Genomic DNA, 21,108 nt, shown 5'->3' on the forward strand with positions numbered 1-21,108 from the left:
CTGGTGCCTCCAGACAGTGGGTGTTAAGTATCACTCAGGGTTGGAGTTGGAGAGCAGTACTATACTTTGTTTTCCTATGGGCTGGGCCAGATAGAGCATGAAGACCATGAGGAAGAGGAACAGGGGGAAATATTTAACATGCCTCAATTGCTGGAGAGATCCTGACTTTGGAGATTCTTAGGCCTTCAGAGAAGAAGTAAAGAGCCTAGGTATGTTGTTGAAAGCTTGCTGCTGATCCTGGGCCAGAGAAGCCTCATTCCATCCTTGTCTCCAAGCTAGGAAAATGCTGGGGAGCTGAGGCAGAATTAAAGGTTTCTCTTTGAGGGCTATGCCTGGCAGCTTGGTTTCTCCAGCTTGCCAGCTTGCCCCCATTGCAGTACCTTTAGCAATCTGTTTGGCCAAAAGCCAGAAGGTTAAAGGGGCCATGAGTAAGCCAGCACAGGGGCTCCCAATGAAACAAACCAAAAGGGAGAGAGGCAGCTTTGTTTGTTTGTTTGTTTGCTGTAGCAAACTTAATCAGTAGCTTGAAGTTGGGAGTGAGTGGTCATTACAAAGCTATAGCCTGTTAGGTAAAGTAGAAGAGATATGATAAAACACATCAAAAGATAATGAAACTAGAAGGCAGAGAAGAGTCTTGGATGCTTAGTCAGTACTGCACTGTGCTGATTCAGATCAATCTGAGTGACCCGAAGATGCCTGTCCCCCAACCCTGTCCTGCTTAGGCTAGGGTTAGCTGAACTGATCAGTGTGTCAGGGCAGAGCAGGATGACATTAATGGACTAACCCTGTAGGGATGACTTTGGAACTTAACTCAGGTTAAGGACACTCATGCATGAGCGAGTAGCTTTTGTTTTATCTTTTAGGGGTCAGCTACATTTACTGTCACTGTATAATGCCACAGTGACCACCTTGTCCTGAGGACAAATGAGATTTGCTTAACACAGTATCTAATGCATAGGAAGCTCCAGGAGAACAGCAACCGTCTCCTCATTTGTGTTTAAAATGGTGGTTTTAGGGCCAAGAGAAGGCCCAGCGAATCAAACACTTGCTGCACAAGTCTGAGAAGTGGAATTTGGGTCCCTGGAGCTCACATCAAAGCTGGGCAGATGTGGTGGTCTCCTGTAATCCCAGCACATGGGAAGTGGAGACAGGGAATCCCTGTGGCAAGCCAGCTAGGTAGTTTAGCTGGGATTGGTGAGCTCGGTTCATCAAGGGGCCCTGCTTCAGTAAAGAACATGGAGTGCCACCAAGGAAGACATTAACTCTGAGCCTCCACGCATGCACATGCACCTGCACACACGTGTGCCCATACAAATTTGGGCCTGCATACACACAAGACAGGATCTCATCAGACAGTGTTGAATTCTTCAAATTTGTGTAGCCAAGGCTTTGCAAGTTTCTTTTAAAACCCTGGAAATGTCTTTACTTTGTCATCACCCATAATGTGCTTCTCAGTCTTTACTGTCCTTTCCGTTCACTTGAGAACCCTGCTGGATGCTGCTTCTGAGTTAAATGCAGATTCTGACTGAGAGGCTGACAAGCCCTCAGGTGGTGACGCTGCTAAAGCCCAGCCTACATGATAGCATGAGGACGCAGGCAGGGTTCTGCCTCTCCTGCCACGGAATAGGTTTACCACTATGTTGTAGCATGTAGATGCAGGGGAGTGGAGAACAGGCTAATTCCTTTTCATAACCTCACCCTTTTACTTTGAAATTCCAAATCTGAACATTTGAATAATGGAGTATACACTTAACATAGGTTTAACATTGATATTTTAGCATTTTTTTCAAGAATGTGGCACAAATTGCATATATCATATTCCCTCTTGCTTCAGCCTCTTCTGTGCTAGGATTACAGGTGTGTGCTGACACACCAAGCTCAGTCTGCAGCAAGTTTAATTAGAAATAATTTCAGTAATGACACACAAAGTATAATTGTATTGAATGTCCAAAATGCCTGAATGGGTCCAGACATGCTTGTCACAGCTGCTTGCATACAGTAGCATGAAAGTAGATATGTTAGTCTAGAGTTGTAAATTATATAAGTCATTTTGTCCGAGTGATTTTCCATTCCTCCTTAAAAATTAACAAATAATACTGACACAAAGAGAAAATACAAATATAGGTTGCTTTACACAGATTCTGCTAGCAAATACACACCATACTTAATAGGCAAGATAGTTAACTATATGGTTGGTTTGTATCATGCCGAGGATGGAACCCAGCCAGCCCCATGCACAAGGTTGGCAGCCCTCTACCATTTTGCTACATACACAACCCCAAAATTCTAAAATTGAAGTACACCTTACTTTTCAAAATGTTAAAAGAATATGGCTTTGATGTTTTACACAGTTTGTGGCACAGACTGTGTATTAATGTATATCTTTGATATTAATTACATCTTTCTTTAAGGTGGTTTGAGCCCTTGACTACATATTCTGGTTTTTGTTTGTTATGTGGATCATTTTAGGTGTCTGAAAGCAAAGGATAAACTGTTGGTCAACAAGCTTTCTCTGGTAACAAGAACTGAATTATCTCTGAATTACATCTGGATATAAAACTCCCACCCCCACCCCGCCCTGAAGGCCACTGTCACTTGCCGACTGCAGTGACAGCTCAGGACCACCCCTCTGTGGCTGTCAGCGCGAGCGCGGGGCGGTGCCATTGAGTCAGGGCTTCTAGCAACCAGCGCCAGCTCTACTAACCTCCAGCCAAGGAAGAGCAGGCCAGTGGCGGAGCCGTGCGTCTCAGGACCTGGGAGGCCTCAGGGCTCGTCTGCCCGGCTTGATCGCGGAAAGGCGCAGAAACCTCGGCACCCCGCCGGCGTCCACGCATGCACGCAAGGGCGGCTGGGCTGCTCGCAGAGGACTTGAGCTTCCGCAGCCGGTGCGGGCAGCTTCGGGAGTGCACCCCCCCTCGCCAGCTTGCCCGCTCCCAAGATGGTGGCGTCGTCGTCAGGGAGGGCGGTGCTACATGGCGCAGCGACCAATGATCTTCCTGGCTGCGCCGCCGGCAGCGTACGAGAGGCGGAAGTGCCGCGGGGCCGCCTTCCCTGTCCCGGCTGCGGCCCCTGCCGGTTATATAATCTGTCGCGGGGGACCCCGCAGTCCCACCTCCGGCTTCCCGGCTCCCCCAGGATGCGCTGAGCCTTGCGACACCGTCCGCTGCTGCCGGCTCCCGTCCGAGGTGAGGCAGCCAGGGCCTCGGCGGGTGCAACTCGGGGCGGTGGGGAGGTCGCTGTCGCGACCCCGAGGGCACTGGCCAGCCGTGGGAGGCCGGGTTTCCCGGAGAGCGCGCCCCTTACCCACCCCTGCGCGGGCGCGCTTCTTGGCGCCCTGTTTCCGTGGCGGCGGCAAGGGGTGCGGTGGGGCGTCGGGAATTGGCTATTCTGGGGACCCTCAGCCAGTAATTGCAGGAATTGGAAGATGGAAAGGAGCATCCTCTGGTTTTGCTGGAGGTGAGGGCTCTGGTCGACTCTTCTAGCTCCAGCTCCTCTTGCGGGACTTGTTGCGCTGGGGGTAATTGTCGACTTTTTGCAAAGCCAAGGACCCTGCTTTAGGTCTGTCGCGTCTTTTCGTTCCAGCAGTTACTTTTGGTATTCCTGCACATGGAAGCTAAGCTGACCCCCATAATCGACTCTGGCTTATTTCTTCTAAATTGGAAAAAACCACTTGACAAGGAGAAAAGGGGACCTATGACCAGTGCTGTTGTCTTCTCCTGAGAAAATTGGGCTGGGGCTGTGGAGAGGGTACTCTGGGCCTTTCCTGAACCTCCAGCAAATGCCTGCCTGCCTCGCTGATGTCAAAACCCAAGGCTTGGGGAGCCAGGCTGCAATAAACATAAACTTTGGCTCCTTTATTGATCTCTTAACTCTGCCAAGTCCCAGAGCCACGTGCCTTTGGGTCATTCTTGTCACCCTTTGATCTTGAAAGAAGAGAATAACAGCCCAACAATGTGATCCCTGTGGTGTCTGGAGTGCTAATTAAGAAAGTTGCCACAGGACCTTTCCTTTTTCAAAGTACTGGAAACATAAAACCCCTGAATTAGTCTTGGCTTGTCTGCTGGCTTGTGTGACCCAACAGGCAAAGTCATGTCACTCCAAAAATCATCTATGCAAAGACTGGAGTCCATATAACCATGTGACATGGAAGAGAGTTTTAGAAGGCCCATGACCTTGTTACCAACCGAAATGTCAGGAAGAGGAAGGTCTGGGACAAAAACAGTGTATAAGTACACACAGAGTGATACACCCACCAGTGACCTACTAGTTAGTACAGATAGGATTAAAGGCTAGAAGACTCTGAAAGGCCATAGTTCCAACGTAGTGTACTGGTCATGGCAAGGAGCATAAGTCAACACAGCTCCTTTTAGGGTTTTTGTATACCACAAGAGTAATATACAGGACATAAACCCCTTGAGAGTAGGGTTTGCATTAGCACCTCAAACAGGTTGTAATTTGCTAGAATTTCATCTTACAGACCTAGACAGCCCCACAGCAGGCTTCCTGGGCTGGGTTTCCATGAAAGTTGTTACAATTTATCACAAAATTAAGTCTGGTCTGGTGTCAGCACACCAACACCAGCATAAAACATACAATTTTGGGTTGGTGTTTTTAAGTCTGTGTGTCCTGTCCTTACTATCTTTAGCCACTTTCCGTTGTAACTTGAAGAGATTTTGTCACTGTTTGACCACACCCACACACAGTGTGGAGAGTATCTTTAGATTTGACTTATCCAAGTTGCATAGCAACAACATGCTTCTGACCAGAATGGAAGATTTCTGAATGTCAGATCTGAGGGATTAAAGATAGTCCTGAACTAATACCAGGAAGCAGAGGTTGTCTGTGACCAAGGAGTGCTCGAGAGTGGTGCCTCAGCGTACCTCTTAGTGCAGTGTGGAGAAACTCAGGTGGACAGAGTCCTACACTTAAGTCACAGGGAACAGACAGATGGAGACAGGAGTCCTTAGAACTTGAGTTCTAGGTGATGAATGTCTCTTTGCTCAAATAAGATAGTGGTCCCATGTACTTGAGTAGAATCTGCTGCTTCCTAGGCATGTCTTCTCAGAAGTGGTGGCTGCTCTATATCTCATCTCCACCGCCTCCTGAAAGGGTTCTGACACCGAGGCACATCCTCTGCAGCAGGCCAGGCCAGGGTGTGACACCACGGTACATCCTCTGCAGCAGGCCAGGCCAGGGTGTGGGCTGGAGCAGGTTCTGCTTAAGCGGTGTGAAGTGCTTTCAGGTAAAATGCCGGGCTACAAAGCGGTGCTGGAGTTGATGGGTCTGCTGCAGGCCCAGTTCAGACACTGAATTTGATTCAGCAAACGGTTGTAACTTTTAGAACTTTAGGGCAGAGTGCCTTTCCTGTACCATCCTCCTGGTGTCTGGAGGCTGACTGGCTGGATGGTTGAGGGTCTATCTGAAACCCAGATAACTCATGTTGTTAATTGGTCCATGTGTTTAAATGGCAAAGACAAATACATAAAAGTTTATTCTCTTTGGGCACCAGAGGGTTGCTCAGTGTTTATGGGCTGACAAGAAAGGTATCTGACCTGGGAGCTAGTACATCCTGCAGGAAGTTGTTTGGGATCTCGAGTAATGCTGAGCAGTTAAGTAGCTAGAGTACCTCAGTCCAGAGGTTGGCAGGGTCATAACAGTAACTCTCATGTAGCCACAGCTCCAAGCTGCGATGGCCAGGAATGTGACAGCAAGTGATGGCTGTTTGTCCCCTGTCTCAGCTCTGACCCCTTTTCATGTCTTTACCTCAGTCAGTGTCTGTCCACTTTGCCAGGAGAGACCACGCACCCTCAAAATGTTGGTGGGAGTCAGCCAGGTGTGCTAGTGCACACCTTGTCCCCAGGATTTGAGGAACAGAGGCTAGTGGATCTCTGTGAGTTCGAAACCAACCTAGTCTATATAGTGAGTTCCAGGAAGATGAAGGCTACATAGACCTTGTCTTAGGGCCAAAAGATGAGAATCAGTTGTGTTACAGCATCGAGATTTTCAAATGTTTCTTCGAACTATAAGAAGACGACTACCTATTTTATCCTAAACTAGACTTGTGACGTTGCCTTTTAAACCCAGTACCCTAGGAATAGCACGGCATTTTGGGCACTGATGCTAGAAATAAATGTCAAACACAAATTCAGAGTTCCAAGGAGGAGAAGGTGGCTGTGAATAAGGACAAAGAACAAATAGTGGAGAAAGTTCTCGTTCTCTTTGTTTCCATAAGAAGATGAAAGGTATTTTGTTACTTTAAAAGAATATTTTTAGAGCGTAATTGCACACACTTTTAATCCCAGCACTCAGGAGGCAGAGGCAGGAAGATTGTCACAAGTCTGAAGCCAGCCTGAGATATATAATGAATTTTCACGTAAGCATGGGCAAGCCTTCTCCCAAGCAAATAAACTGGTTTTCAAAGTTCCCAACTTGATTGATTGATTGATTTTTGTGGAATAGTTATTGTTACTAAAAATAAATAAATAAATGAAATGAAATATAAGGACTAGGGAGGTGGCTTGCAGTTAAGAATGGTTGCTTTTCTTTCAGAGGGCTTGGATTTGCTTCCTAACCTACACGGGCAACTCACAGCCACCTAAATAAAACTCCAGCTCCAGGGGACCTAACACCCTCTTCTGGACTCCGTGGGCACCAGGCCCCCTGACAGAGTACAAACATGCAGGCATTCACACAATCATAAGTAAATCTTTACAATAAATCCAGTGAAGCTGCTGTGACGCTGTGCCCATAATCGCAGGCCTGTTCAGGCTCAGGCGGGAGGATAGAGAGTTTGATGCTGGGGTGGGGTGTGGATGTGGCTCAGGAGTTAAGAGTGCTTGCTGTTCTTGCAGAGGCCCCCACTGGATGGGGGCACCCACGTGTTAGCTCACACATTCATCTGTAACTCCAGCTCCAGAGCATCCAATGCTCTTTCCTATCCGTGATGCAGTGCACAGACATACATGTCAGCAAATACCCACATACATAAAATAAAGGTGAATCCTTTTCTTCCCTTCTTCCTTTCAAGAGTTTGATTCTGACCCGTGCTGACTAGCATAGAGTGTGCTGGTGAGACTGCCTCAGAAAGACATTTTTTCCCATTTGTTCTGGAAACGAGGTTGATTTGGGCACAAAGGCTTGGAAATAGGTGGGTGATTTTTTTTTCTTTAAGTACTGAAAGGAGTTCTTTTCTGGAAAATGTTGATGCCATAGGGTTTCCCAGAGTGCTGTGGAGTGCTGTTCACACTTAGATGTCTTTGAAAGATGCCTGGAAACTGCAGTTATAACCTGTTCATAAGTGACTCACCCTATAGCCTTGCTGCTCCCTGCAACCAGCAGTTCCCTGGCTGGTTATCCTCTGGCCTCTCCTTTTAACCTTTCATTGAAGTGCGTACAAAAACTGCTTTGCCTAGTCAGTGAGCACAGTCTAAGCACATATACAGCACATCAGGTGCTTACCAGGCAACCTTTCCTGATGTAAAGTCATTTCCCTCATAGGACCCGAAAGAAACTAGTAACAGTTGTGTGGAGGTGGAATGAGTACAGGATTTTACATTTCTGCCTTCTGTTGTATTTTTTCTTTTCTTTTAAGAGAGTATTTATTTTATTTTGTGTGTGTGTGCCTGAGTGCATGTCTGTGTATCACGTGTGCTGTACCAGCAGAGGTCAGAAAAGGGCATCAGAGCCTCTGGAACTGGATTTAACTAAGAGTGGTTGTGAGCCAATGTGTGGTTGCTGGGAACTGACCCTGGGTCCTCTGGAAGAGCAGTCAGTGTTCCTAACCACCAGCTCTCCAGCCCCTGGCTTTGCTTTCCTGTTGTCTTTTGCAGTGGTAGGGATGGAGCCTAGGGCCTCATGCGCACCAGGTGAGTGCTTCAGCAGTGAACAGCATCTGCAACCCACACATCTTTACCTGTGGTTTAAGAACATCCCTCTCCTTCTAAATATAGGGAGTTTTGTTTGCTTTTAAAGCCTTTTATGAGGTGTTTACCTTAAAATTTGCAAAGTTTTTAATTTTGAGTTTTGTATAAGCACCAGTGTTTGTACTTTGCTGCTTATACAAGAGCCCTTTAAGATGCTTCTGCAGGGCGGCTCAGCAGCCCACCTCCAAGGGCCTCCTTGTTGCCTCTTTACAACTTTAATCTGTGCTTAGAACAGTTACTCCCAGCGTCAGAGCATAGACACCATGCAGAGGTTTGTAGGCTTTAAAAGGCCGCTCTCAGTCTATTTTAGCACTTGGTGGGTATTAATTCTTCTCGTAATTTGAAGACACTGTAAAGTTTCCTTGTCATTATTAGTTAAAACAACCTGTGAGTTTAATACAAAGTGTGTTAGGAATTTTTATACTCAAAAGTTTTTATTTTTAATAATAAAATAAGGCAAGCTCATTGCAGAGGCTCAAACAGTATGAAAGCTAGTTGTGGGGAACATAACATCCGCCATAATTATTGAGGAAAATTCAGACAGGAGTGATTGTGTTCAGTGAAGGTCTCCTGCTGCTGCTGTAGGGTGGATACCTGGGAGGCCAGGCCTGGCTTGGATCCTGAACACCAAAAAGTTGGCTTCGTGATCAGGTGGATGTTTATACAAAATTTTACACTTCCGTGTAATTTTTTTTAAATTCTGGAGAAACATAAATGGAAACAATAGGAAGAGAAAACACTTTTTAAACTCTGCCACAGGGAGGGTACAGGTGAGAGATGCTGAAACCAAATCCCTCTGTCCCTGTGCTCTCTCCCTTGAACTGGGTAACCTGGTTTCTGATCCTCTCGGGTCCTCTTCTAGCAGGAGGGGATCTTGTAGCTCTTCTCTGTACAGTAGCAGAAGAGTTCTTGGGCTGGATGAACCCTTCAGGAAGTCTAGCTTTGATGTTACTGAAGTATGCCAAGCAGACATTTTCCTATCTTTTTGTTTGTTTCAGACAGGGTCTTGTGTAGTCCAGGCTGGTGTCAGACTTTCTCTACAGCCGAGGATGATCTTGAACTTCCGAGCCTCTGTCTCTAACCCAGGTACTGGGTTCTTTTGTTTGAAACAGAGAGAGTATCAGCCAAATAAGCCTTTTCTTTTCCAGATCACTTTTGGTCATAAAGTCTGATCATAGCAATAGAACACAGACTAAGACAGGAGACTTGTCCAGACACTTCAGTGATAGCACTACAGGGTTCCATCTGGGTGCTGCTACATCTTCTGGCCTCAGCCGTCCACCGGCTCTCTATGCTTTCTGTTCTTGTTCGTCCAGCTCGATGGTGGATATGAAAAGGGCTGCCAACTAGCTGAACAGAGCATTTCGGTGGACTTCCAGGGGGTGGGATGGCTGAGAGAAAGGTCCTACTGTCCTTGTGGTCCCTGTGATTGGGGGAGGGAGAGCAGTGCCCTCCCCAGACCAGTTGGGAGTGCTTCTCACATTGCCTGATGTACTTTTTGTCGCTGGATTTCCCTAGTAAGCTAGTTTAGTGTATAGAAATGATAGCCCAGTGTGCCACCCTCCTCCGTGTGGCCAGTGGTTTCTGACCTCTGTTCTAGTCTCCTGATCAAAGCCTGACTTTGTCATATAAATTTGAGAAATTAATGATTAAATAGGTTTTTAGTTTGAAATGGAGAGAATCTTTGACTCAGAAATAAAAGTTAGGTATGGACTTAGGACCTCACCATCTGACGCTGGTTTTACCTGACATGTAATGAACATGTGGTCAAATCTACAGCTTAATAAGCTAGATCTGTGAGGAGTTGGTGTCAGGGAAGGCCTGCTTTATGCTATTTGATATATTGAGGTAGGTCTGGCTATATATCACTTCTGGTTTCAAACTCATTATTATCCTGCCTGAGCCTCTCAAGTCCTGGGCTTACACTGTTCATGATCCTGTCCGGCCTCCATATGTGCATATATTGTTTTTGAAACATTCTCATGTAGTTCATGCTTGTCTCAAACTCAACTCACCCTGTAGCCAAGAACGCTTTTGAACATCTGATTCTCCTGTCTTTGCCTCCTGAATGCCATGATTATATTTAGTGTACAACACTAAAAATTGAACCCAGGCTTTGTACTTTATAGGCACGCGTTCTGCTGACTCGGCCATACTCTCATTCCCCCATCCTGTATGGTTCTGAGGACCCTTAAGCCGTTCTTCAGTCCTTCCTCCATAAGCACTTTTTGATTACTAGTATCATTATATATATATATATATATATATATATATATATAGAAAGAAATATCTATGTATGTATGTACCAGTTCTAGAATCTCCTACAGGTGGAATCCTCCTGTATCATTTTGGATTTGAAGGGATGTGTCTCAACTCATATGTACTCAATATATATGTTACAGGCTCCCTTCAGAGCACGGAGACTCGTTTTTTTAAGAGGGATGCTGTGTGGAAATAGAGAGGTGGGTGTTTGTTTCTTGTCATTCATTCTGCAAATTATTCATTTTCCTACTCTGAAGTTTTGGAAGCAGACAGGCAGCTATGGAGATGGCTTCTCACCCACAGGCAGCTGCTCATTTGAACAAACAAGCTGTGAATAGTGTTTGCTGCTGCCTTCACCCCCACACACACTTCAGGCCCTGAGCCCAGATTGCTGATGTACTAGACAGTGTCCTGTATCAGTTACTAGTGTGTTTTCCTTTTCTCCATCTTTCCTAAAGGAAGGAGCTTAGAATTCTTCTTTGTTGGCTTTTCCAAACTATAAACCTTGTGTCTGTGAAATCTCACATTCTCAAGAGCCTTTGGGCCTGTGATTCCTGCCTTGCAGGTGGGGAAGCTTTTGATATCTTGTTCATGCTTTGCTTGAGGGAAGGTTTACGATAATACCTGCCTCTGCTGTAGACAGAAGAGAGATGAAGGTCTCACAAAGTGTTGCAGGGAGTGGCATGGAGTCTGAGGAGGGAAGGAGGCAGCAGCTTGTATTCTTACAAGCAAGTTACAAATTAGACAGAGAGACTAGGAAAGGGTGCTGGAGAGACGCAGAGGCCGATGTGAGGTGCATCACATTGGGTGAGGTATACTGAGGTACTGCTGAAGTGAAGGAGGTGCCACACGTATTTGCGGCCTGTCTGAGAGGAGCTTATGTAAAAGATGCTGTTGACAGGTGCGAGAGAACCTTGCCTAGGCCAGGAGACAGATGTGGAGCTGGCCTTGTAGATGCTTCCCATGACTCTCAGAGGTTTTAGAATCTTCCTGAAATCATGGCTGAGAAGCTGAGGCAAACAGCTGCCCTGAGGCCCACGGATGCCATGGTTGACTAGGATTGCTGTGACTGCGCTCCACTTCAAAACAAAACAAACCTTCCGTTTAAAGTACAAACTAGGATAGCTCACTCCAGAATATTTCAGCATGTATCTCCTGAAGAAGACCTTGACCTGTGGGGCTCTACCTCCTCTAAAGAGATTAACAGCTGTTTTATAATAACTTCCATATACTAGCCAGTCTGTGGTTTAGTTTCACAAAAGTGTTTCAGTTTTATTTTCATGGTATAGGTTTGGGCATTACGTTTGGTTCTAGATCTCCTTGTCTCTCTTCATTTTGTTTGTCTGTCTTTTTTCTCTCATTTGGAGAGCCCAAGAGTAAAAGGTTACATGCCTGTCTGTCAGATGTCACTTATCTTATTGCTGTATGTTCAGGACCCTATGCAACCAGAAAGTTGGGTCTGAAGGCTGTGGTTAGGTCCAGGCCTAGCAATTTTTGGAAGAACCCCCAAAAGTTCGGACCATATCTCACTGGTTATAGCTAGAGACATGGACACTGGAGAGACTGGCTTGATGATATGGGTCTCCTTGTTTGCACATGCTAAGTCCTGAAGGCTAAGTCCTTTGTGTCCATGCCTTTCAACTGCCCTGCAGCAGCCTTCTCCTTCTGGTCTTTTACAATTTGAGCAGTCTTTCTGGACTTGAAGATTTCCTCTTGAGATTCCTCAGTGATGACACTGAGTCTGTCAACATTTTTACCTGGTAGTGATTCTATAAAAAATTCCTTCACCACAGCCATGGGAGATTGATAGCACAATTCCTCCCAGAAAGCTAGGATAAATATAAAGTCCTTTTCCTTTGAGTTAACCTGCTTCCAACTTAGAGAAAAAGAATAGTGGTTTGCCCTTTTGGTAAAGCTCAGCACTTGACTTCCCCAGACCTGACCTACAGAGTGAGTTCCAGACCAGCCTGAAATGCATATATACACATACAACTTAGGGAGGCTTTGTCTCAAACTAAAACAGCTGGGTTTAGGCTTGACCTGAGCATGCATGAGGCCAATGGGTGTGAGCCTCAGCCCTCCCTTCCCCTATAGTATTAGCATCTGGTTATTTCAGTTTTCTCTTGCTAGACACGGGGGAGAAGCAGTATGTGGCCTGCACTCTGCCATTACTGTTTGCCCTGAATATCTGGTAGTTTACTGGCTTCCTCCCACCAGGCTGCTGAGGGGGCTGCTGAGTCCAGGTCTTTCTTTGAATCATTTTGCCTCCTGTAAGTGAAGGAACAGCAGTTAGGAGATAAAAGACCAGGCAGGATCTGTGGTCACTCCTGGGGGAAGCTGAAGAGTGGGGTGCTGCTCCAGTGGAGAGGAGAGAGACATGGGCCAGAGGCAGGGAGCTCCTCTCCATCTGCAGAGTGAAGGCAACCACAAGACGAGCGTTCTCTCAGTCATGGGAAGCCACTAGCCATCTCCCTTCACCAACTTCCTGGGTTGATTTAGAGGAACAGGTAAGCGGGCCTCTAGGTGATACTGTCTCCTCTCCCCGCAGGTGTGAATGACAGAGGTGGTGCCTTCCAGTGCCCTCAGCGAGGTCAGCCTGCGCCTCCTCTGCCACGATGACATAGACACTGTGAAGCACCTGTGTGGCGACTGGTTCCCCATCGAGTGAGTGTTGGGTTGGCTCTGTGTTTCCAGTGACTGCATGCACAGATCTGTAATTCCGGAGACTGGAAGAGACAAGACGGCCTGGCAGGACCATAATGGTCCAAAGTAGCTATCTAAAGTTAGCCATCTAGGCAGTGAACCTCAGGCCTCTTTGTCTGCTGCTTACCTTCCTTAAGAGATTCTGTGAGAAATTTTACTTACAAAGATGTCCACTGCTGCTTGTAATTAGGAAATTTAGGAGCAACTTCAATGTAAAAAATTGGTTAGATATATTAAGATATGTACATATAAAAATGCAATGCTGCTGTTATGGTGGCATATGCCTAGAATACTAGAATTCAGGAAGTGGAAGCAGAAAAAGGTCAGGAGTTCAAGCCCAGCCTAAGCTACATAGTAAGTTTGAAGCCTGCTTGGGCTGTATGAGAGAGACCCTGTCTTTAAAAAGGATTGTTAGATATCCAGGAACAAAACTCTGTTAAAGAAGTGTATTGATTGACAGAAATTCCTCCCTTCCCTTCCTCTCTCCTTTACCTGATATGAAGTGAAAGCTGAGTGAAGAGAGAGAACACTGCACACCATATTCTACTTTCATTTAAAAATATAAAAGATAAAATATCATCTAGAAGATAAAAACGTCTCTATATTGTACAAGAAGGGGAAGGATCCTGCCCTTCATGAGCGCCATGGCTGATAGTGCTTTAATAAAAGACAGGGCTAGCAGGCGCAGAGGATGACAAGTTTATGTGACAGGGTCTTCTGTGACGGAAGCCTTCAGATGAAGGGTGGGAACGCCCATGGTGAGTTACGTTCACTGGAGCATGGACTGTGGTTTAGAGGTCACACAAAGAGTATTATCTTCTCCTAATGTACTGAAGGTGGAAGACACGGTGAGGCCCATCTGCTTAGGTTCCTCATGGGCTCTGCAGCAGTCCCTCTTCTTGGCACTGGGTAGGACCCTCTGGAATGAGGACTGTGTTAGTTTTGTCATTGCTGTGTCCAAGATACCTGACAGAAACAACTTAAGGATGACAAGGGTTATTTTCCACACTGTTTCAGAGATTTCAACACGTGGCAGAGAGGGTTTGCGAGGGCAGCTCACATTACAGTGGACAGAGAGTAGAGGGGAATAGTAACAGAGAAAGCTACAAGCAAGTTGTTGCCCCTAAGGGCACGCCCTCAGTGACCCACTTCCTGCAGCAAGCCCCACCTTCTGTGGTTCTGCACTTCCGGGGAGCCTGCAGTTCCCAATGCAGATTGTGAAGCTCAGTGTCTTCAGACACACCCAGAAATGTACTGTACTTCTCAGTCTAATCAGGCTGACCCTCAAGATTAACAGTGGTATTAGATCTACTGTCAGACAAGACAGGACAGAGAATTTTTTCATGGCTACCTCCTCTTAAGCAGAAAATCAGGCTGGCTTTAGAGGAAATGGATTCTTCTGGTTTCTGTGGTCCATATTAGAGTAGAATTCTAGGTTACATGTCTTACCTCAGGGGAAAGAATGAGAAATGAGGCAGGAGATCTGAGAGATTTACCTCTGGACCTTTATTTGGGGGGCAGGTCATTTACTACCCCCCAAAATACTACCAAATTAATTACTGTCAGCAGTTTAAGTGGAGTAGATTATCAGTACCTGTGAGTTCCTCCATTTTTACTTGCCTTATTTCTAGATTATTTTATGATAATGAAAAAACAGGTTTGGGTTTATTTTGTTTGTGAGGAGAAACAGACAGGAACTTTAAAACATCTAGGCTAAACAAGGTCCTGATTTGTCATCGGTATTTCATGAGTCCTGACCTCACACGTGTTGTTACTCCATGCCAGCAGAAAAGTAGGGGCACCTCCCCCATATCTATGTTGAAATATAAATTGCCAACTTCTTAGGAATGTGGGCTAATAGTGCTTTATAAGATAAAACATAAACTCTTCTTCAAGTTAGCAATCCTGGGCTGGAGAGATTGGCTCAGTGGTTAAGAGCACTGACTGCTCTTCCAGAGGTCCTGAGTTCAATTCCCAACAAGCACATGGTGGCTCATAGCCATCTATAATGATATCTGATGGCCTCCTCTGGTGTGTCTGAAGGCAGCTACAGTGTGTGTGTGTGTGTGTGTGTGTGTGTGTGTGTGTGTGTGTGTGTGTTTGTGTGTGTGTGTTTGTACATGTGTGTGTGTGTTTCTTTAAAAAAAAAAAAAAGGTTAACAAACCCACTACTAAAAAGTAATCTCAGGAAATAAGAGTCCAGTAAGCACAGAAATGAGGCCCTGCTGAGGGATGGCCTGAGGTTGTGTAGATCTACATTGAGTTATAGGCCTGTACACCCCTCAAGTGCCTGGCTATCAGCCTCTCCTGTCACTTAGTCATGTGTCATGTCCCCACCCATGTCTATTAAGGTATTGTAAACCATAGTCTACATACCCATGAACTTTGGTTCTTTCTTGAATCACCTTGCCTAGTCTTCAGAGCCAGAAGATGACAGAGGACTCACAGAGGACCATTTGCAATAGTCATTTCTCTCCTTCTGCCATATGGGTCCTGGGTATTGAACTCAAGTTTTGAGGCTTGGCTGCAAACACCTGTACCTGCTGAACCATCTCATCAGCCTTCATAGAATTCCTCACAGACCACCCAAGTGTTCACAGGTCGCTGAGGGCCCTAAAGTCTCCACTCACACTAAGGAGCAGGCTGCCATGTGCTGTCTCTCCAGGAACTATTCTGTGGAGACAATTTCATTGGAAGGTTCCCCCCTTTCATACATCTTTTACATAAAAAATTCCCATGTGGACAAGGTAGCTTCTTTGAGACTGTAAGTGATAGGCAGGGTCACCCCAGTCCCTATGACTCACCTGAGTGTGCTCTCTCCCTCAGATACCCAGACTCATGGTATCGTGATATCACATCCAACAAGAAGTTCTTCTCCCTTGCTGCAACCTACAGAGGTGCCATTGTGGGAATGATAGTAGCTGAAATAAAGAATAGGACCAAAATACATAAAGAGGTATGTCTGTGCTCCAAAGGCTTGGCCCTTGTGACTGCTGAAAGGGGTATTACAATGGGGTCACATTGCCAGCTCTGGCCTCAGTTCTCAGCAGCTTGTGACCAGAGGAGTCAGAGTAGCAAATATGTATGTCTGTATGTCACAAAAACCAAAGTGGATCCCTCTGGAGCTAGAATCATAGGTGGTTGAAAGACGCCACTGTTAAACAAGAGCATGCCCTTAACTGCTAAACTCTCTCTCCAGCCCCAGTCCATGGATTTTTGTTCATGGAATAATGTAATAAATAAGATCACGAGTGTACTTAATAAAGATGGGCATTTTGAAGTAAGAACAAGCAGAAGTGACATGTTGGGAATCTGTCCCATTGCTGTGTGACACAAAGATGCCTGTGATTTGTGCTTTGGCACTGTTACAGGAGCCCCAATAATTTGGGGCTTTAATTTGTTGAAGAATGTGATGGGTTTCAGTTAGGGATTAGTGAAAACGTTGTTTCTTTTTATTCAATTTTGTGGACTACTCAAAGACTTACCTGCCTCAGAACCCTCAAGGATTTGGGCAACTACTTTAAGTGCAGACTGGAAGACTTTAAGTGCAGCTAAAAAGCTTCTGTTCTTTGTGGTTGATTACAGTGGGGAGTCTCCTGTTAATTTTGGTCATAGCAGTGGAACAGTATTTAGTTTACCACATTCAGGAAAGGAAATCCTACCAACCAGCAAATGGTTTTGTTTGGCTTAAGGTTATCTCTGTTTCTTTTTCTTTTTCCTCTCCCTCTGTTATTCCTTCCCTCCCTCTCTTTCTTTTCTTCCTTCCTTCCTTTCTTTCTAGACTGGGATTCACTGTCTTAGCTGGCCTGAAACTCAGATCATCCTGCCTCTCCCTCTCAAGTGCTAGAATCCAAGATGTGTACCCCATACCCAGCCTGCTTGAGGTTCTTTCTTTAGAAGTGAAGGAAGTGAGTTTGGAGCAGCACCTTGGTGGCAGAGTGCTTGTCTAATACAGGAAGCCCTGAGTCCCATCCCAGAGGAAGAGGAAGAAACATGTCTTCCTAAGAACCCAGACCAATGAAGGTTACCCCAATGTGCACATACTTTATATCTTGGCACACTGTTTGGTGGTTGGAGTGGGGGTTAGTTCTTGTTTTTTTTTGGCTAGCTCAGCCTCTTCCTGAGCCACTGCCTCACAGTGTCCATTGCTAAGACAGAGAGAGAGCACACAGGCCAGCATCCCTTGGGTCTTCTTTATATTGGTGCTGTTTCACCTGCCCATACCTTGTTTCCTCATGATCTCTCCCTGGGCCTGTTCTCTAGTGGTTGTCTACTCCCACCATGCTCACTGCCTGAGGATCTCGTGACTATGTTTACCCTTTCCAAACATAGAAAGGAACATTGAGGGCCCTTCCCTGTCTATCTTTTTGGCTACCATCATTAGCTAAGGCGTCTGTTAACTAGAGAAGTAAATTTATCCCCTCCCTACATTTGCTATGCCCTGGTTCACTGTAATATAGAGTTCTAGGTGGGGAGCAGGGAGCAAGCCCTTTCCCAGCCCATGCCTAACATACAGGAGCTGCTTGATAAATGAAGCAGAAAAGCCAAGTTGCCCAGTGTCCTTTCTTGGAAGGGAAAACCTTACCCATGCTAGATGTTTCTTATTCTTAAGAGGTGGGGGGGAAGTTTTTTTTTAAAGGGCTGGAGAGACGGCTCAGTGGCTAAGAGTACTGACTGCTCTTCCAGGGGTCCGGAGTTCAATTCCCAGCAACCACATGGTGACTTGAAACCACCCTGTAGTAGGATTTGATGCCCTCTTCTGGTGCATCTAAAGACAGCTACAGTGTACTCGTATACATAAATCTTAAAAAAAAAAAAAAAAAAAAAAAAAAAAAGAGGTGGGAATAACATGAGAAACTCATGATCAGAGTCATTTTTGTCCAGAACAAGAGAGATTCATGGAGCACCATTCTGTAGTATAGCCCAGTGTCCTGCTCTACCCAGCATGGGCAGCAGAGCAGGTGAATAGCTTCCTAAACTGCTCTTCATGGTCACCAGGGGCAGCATGTTTTTCTTTATAAACCTTTATTTAAAGCTTTGTACCTGGTCTGGCAAGATGGTTCAGCAGTAAAAACCAGACAGGCTGAGTTCAATTCCCAGCATCCACATGGAGGAGGAAGAGAACCAACGTCCATGGTTGTCTTGAGCAATGCCACACATGTGCCCTCTCCCCTGACTCACAAATAAACGTCATACAACTTCCACTAGTCCACCATCTCACAGCATGATGGCCGTCACTGCTTGTTGTCAGAGTATATGTGACCACTCTGGACAATCATATTCTTTTTCACTCTTGGGGTGCTTGGATCAGATCAATGTCCTTATGTATGCCAGACATGCACTCTACTGTTAAGCTACACCCCTGCTCCCAGCCATTGTCTTTTAGCCTGTTGTAATGACTGGTTCTGGCATGAAGTCCCAGTCCACCATCCCTGAGATGTTCCTTGTAGGTGTCTGCACTGTAGCAGCCTTCTGCCAACGGGGCCTCAACTCAATTGTTTCTGTGGGTCGAATGGACTGTCTTCGCCTCTCTGTTCTCCCTCTGACCCCCCCTGTGGCTTCACATCTCAGGATATGCAGAGTGGATTCATAGACCCCAGATAGGGTCTGCCTTGAGCCTGTGCACCTGTGTTGCCCTGATTTTCTCTTTCTCTTTAGGATGGAGATATTCTAGCCTCCAGCTTCTCTGTGGATACACAAGTTGCATACATCCTCAGTCTGGGAGTGGTGAAAGAGTTCAGGAAACACGGCATAGGTAAGAAGCAGAGAGTTCGTGGTTTAAACCACCCCTCCCATAGCCAGTTAACACCCTTGTAACCCAAGCCAGGCACTTCTTCTGAGGTCTTCAGCTTAGAGGACCCTCAGTCTCTTCTTCCTTATCTCTATTTGGGGACAGATCCTGTCCTCCTGCCATCCTGTACTCCCAGTGTGTCTCCCTAGGACAGCCTCAGGAGGGAATATACCTCCCTTACCTCTCCTGTTGACAGACATAGTGATGTGTGTTGGCAAGATGTTCTTAGTTCAGAATAAGAAACATAAATGAAGTCACAGCACTCTGCATTCATCAGACACTTTGTCATCAAATTCATATCTACTCTATAGAGCACACAGCAGAGAGTAGCAGTCCTTCTTCTTACCCAGACCTGCCTTTCTTATACTCTCTGGGTTCTGGTTTACACTTTTTGCTGTTTGAAAGGTTGGCAAATGTCCACTGTGGTCCCAGAGCACCTCCAGGATACATCTGTGGCCCACAGTGGCATGCACTTCATGGGCTCTGTCTAGCTAGAATCTTTTAGGGGCTTTAACAGTGAGAGATAACCAGAGGCTGGTTTCAGATCTGGGAGTGTAGCCCTCTAGACTCCTGCAGAAGCTGTGGCTGCTTCTATGTCTTCTTAACTGCCCTGCTGTGGGAAACTTTCATCTCCTTTCCCCAGGTTCCCTTTTACTAGAAAGTTTGAAGGATCATATTTCAACCACTGCCCAGGACCACTGCAAAGCCATCTACCTGCACGTCCTCACCACCAACAACACAGCAATACATTTCTATGAAAACAGAGACTTCAGGCAGCACCACTATCTGCCCTATTACTACTCCATTCGCGGGGTCCTCAAAGATGGCTTCACCTATGTCCTCTACATCAATGGCGGCCACCCTCCCTGGACCATCTTATATCCTTTACTGCTGTAAGGGAGCAGGAGAAGGCTTTATGATTTCCTGGCTAGAGGGCTAGAGAGTCAGCTGGAACTGTGGCCACCTTCAGGTGACAGTTGTTGACTTAGCTTGCAGCATTGTTCCTTGATTAGCTCGTGGTATGGGCAGGTTGGGTGTACCTGATTCGTTGTGTACGTTAGGAAAGCTGGCACTCCCTGCCAGCTGCAGCACAGCAGGGTGGTTAAGTTTTAACTCTCTGGGCCCAGGATTAATTCATCTACTCAATATGGAAAATACCCTGTTCTAGAGGTCAGCAGTAAACATGGCAGATACAAGGAACCCCCTGTGCAGCCTGTGATGCAGAGGAGAAAGGAAACAATGGCAGAATAACACTCAAGTTCAGACCTTGGAGTTGCATGATCCAAGGTGTATCCACTCATCCCCAATTCTCCCCACTGATGATGTCCTTGTTAGGTGGGAAGGAAATCAGATGTCCTAACAGTCATAGGGTAATAGCCCAAAATATATCACATGTACCTGTGTGCGTGTTGTAGAAATGATTCATTTTAGAGGAAAGTAAAACAAGAAAGAGGTGATACAAAGCTCCATAGGCCTAGTTCACAATGAAGTCAGGCACGAATGGACATGCAGGGGTTAATACTACCAAAACATCCTGTTGGGGTGGGCTCTGCCCCTCTGCAGAACTAGGGACACTTGTCTTATAGATCCTACCCCTAGTCTTTGTTAATTACCTTATGATTGTCCTATATGGCTCCACTGTGCAGTACCAAATTAATGGTCTATTTAAAGAGCCTTTCTAATATTCTCTAGGGTTTAATAGGCCCTTAGCCTCCACTTAAGTGCATTGTGCTGTATGGGTACAGTACTGTAGGTCATCGATCAGACCCAAGGACGCTGCATGCAGGCAAGGCAGATAGGGGCATGTGGGGTATCTTCCTTGACAGAGCCCACAGACTACATCCAGCACCTGGGCTCAGCACTAGCCAACCTGAGCCCATGCTCCATCCCTCACAGGATCTACCGCCAGGCCCACAGCCTGCTCTGCAGCTTTTTGCCATGGTCCAGCATTTCCACCAAAGGTGGCATTGAGTACAGCCGTACCATGTAATGCCATTGGGGCAGCCTCCACCAGGCCTCTGTCCTCAGTACTTTGTGGAGCCCATTTTCCTGTCTGTCTGACCTCTGCTGTCCTTTTCAAGGAGCTGGTAGCCACCTGCCGGCCCATCAGCCTGCCCCAGCTGCAGGCCCGGTGCTATGCTGGCTCAGGAGCAGAATGTATACTGGTCGTCAACAGGTAGGAACAGGTAGGACCTGGGGAGTCTGATGCTTGCAGCAACCAGAAGTCTCTAGGCGGGGTACCTGTGAGCAGTTCACAGCAGGTCCAGCATCTTTTTGAAGAGCAAGGGACCAAAGACCTCAACCCACTTGCCAGAATTCTTTTTTACTCCCTGGACTTTGTGTGCTCATGTACATATGTGTACACATGTTCACATTTGTGTGATCATGTACATATGTGTGCACATGTTCACATTTGTGTGATCATGTACA

At 46.2% G+C, this 21,108-nt stretch overlaps 1 protein-coding gene across 5 annotated transcripts in view; it reads left to right on the top strand.

The window, feature by feature from the left end:
* The first annotated feature begins 2,986 nt into the window (after nucleotides 1–2,986).
* The window catches only part of Naa60 (N(alpha)-acetyltransferase 60, NatF catalytic subunit), a 19,314-nt gene continuing 1,192 nt past the window's right edge, over nucleotides 2,987–21,108 (top strand). The window contains exons 1-8 of one of the 5 annotated variants that reach the window (XR_003710442.1): nucleotides 3,125–3,185; nucleotides 10,325–10,384; nucleotides 12,733–12,848; nucleotides 15,714–15,843; nucleotides 18,546–18,642; nucleotides 19,322–19,556; nucleotides 20,512–20,664; nucleotides 20,760–20,864. Coding sequence is in view for 3 of the 5 variants with exons in the window: in XM_028760918.1 (XP_028616751.1) it covers nucleotides 12,739–12,848; nucleotides 15,714–15,843; nucleotides 18,546–18,642; nucleotides 19,322–19,556; nucleotides 20,512–20,664; nucleotides 20,760–20,769 (735 nt within the window). In the remaining 2 variants the exon portion in view is untranslated. Of the gene's footprint in view, nucleotides 3,186–10,324; nucleotides 10,385–12,732; nucleotides 12,849–15,713; nucleotides 15,844–18,545; nucleotides 18,643–19,321; nucleotides 19,557–20,511; nucleotides 21,007–21,108 lie in introns of those variants that run through there. The other 4 variants (XM_028760918.1, XR_003710443.1, XM_028760919.1 and 1 more) reach the window with 4 other exon arrangements.

This window comes from Grammomys surdaster, unplaced genomic scaffold (genome assembly GCF_004785775.1).
Source record: "Grammomys surdaster isolate TR1022 unplaced genomic scaffold, NIH_TR_1.0 126612, whole genome shotgun sequence".
NCBI lineage: Eukaryota > Metazoa > Chordata > Mammalia > Rodentia > Muridae > Grammomys > Grammomys surdaster.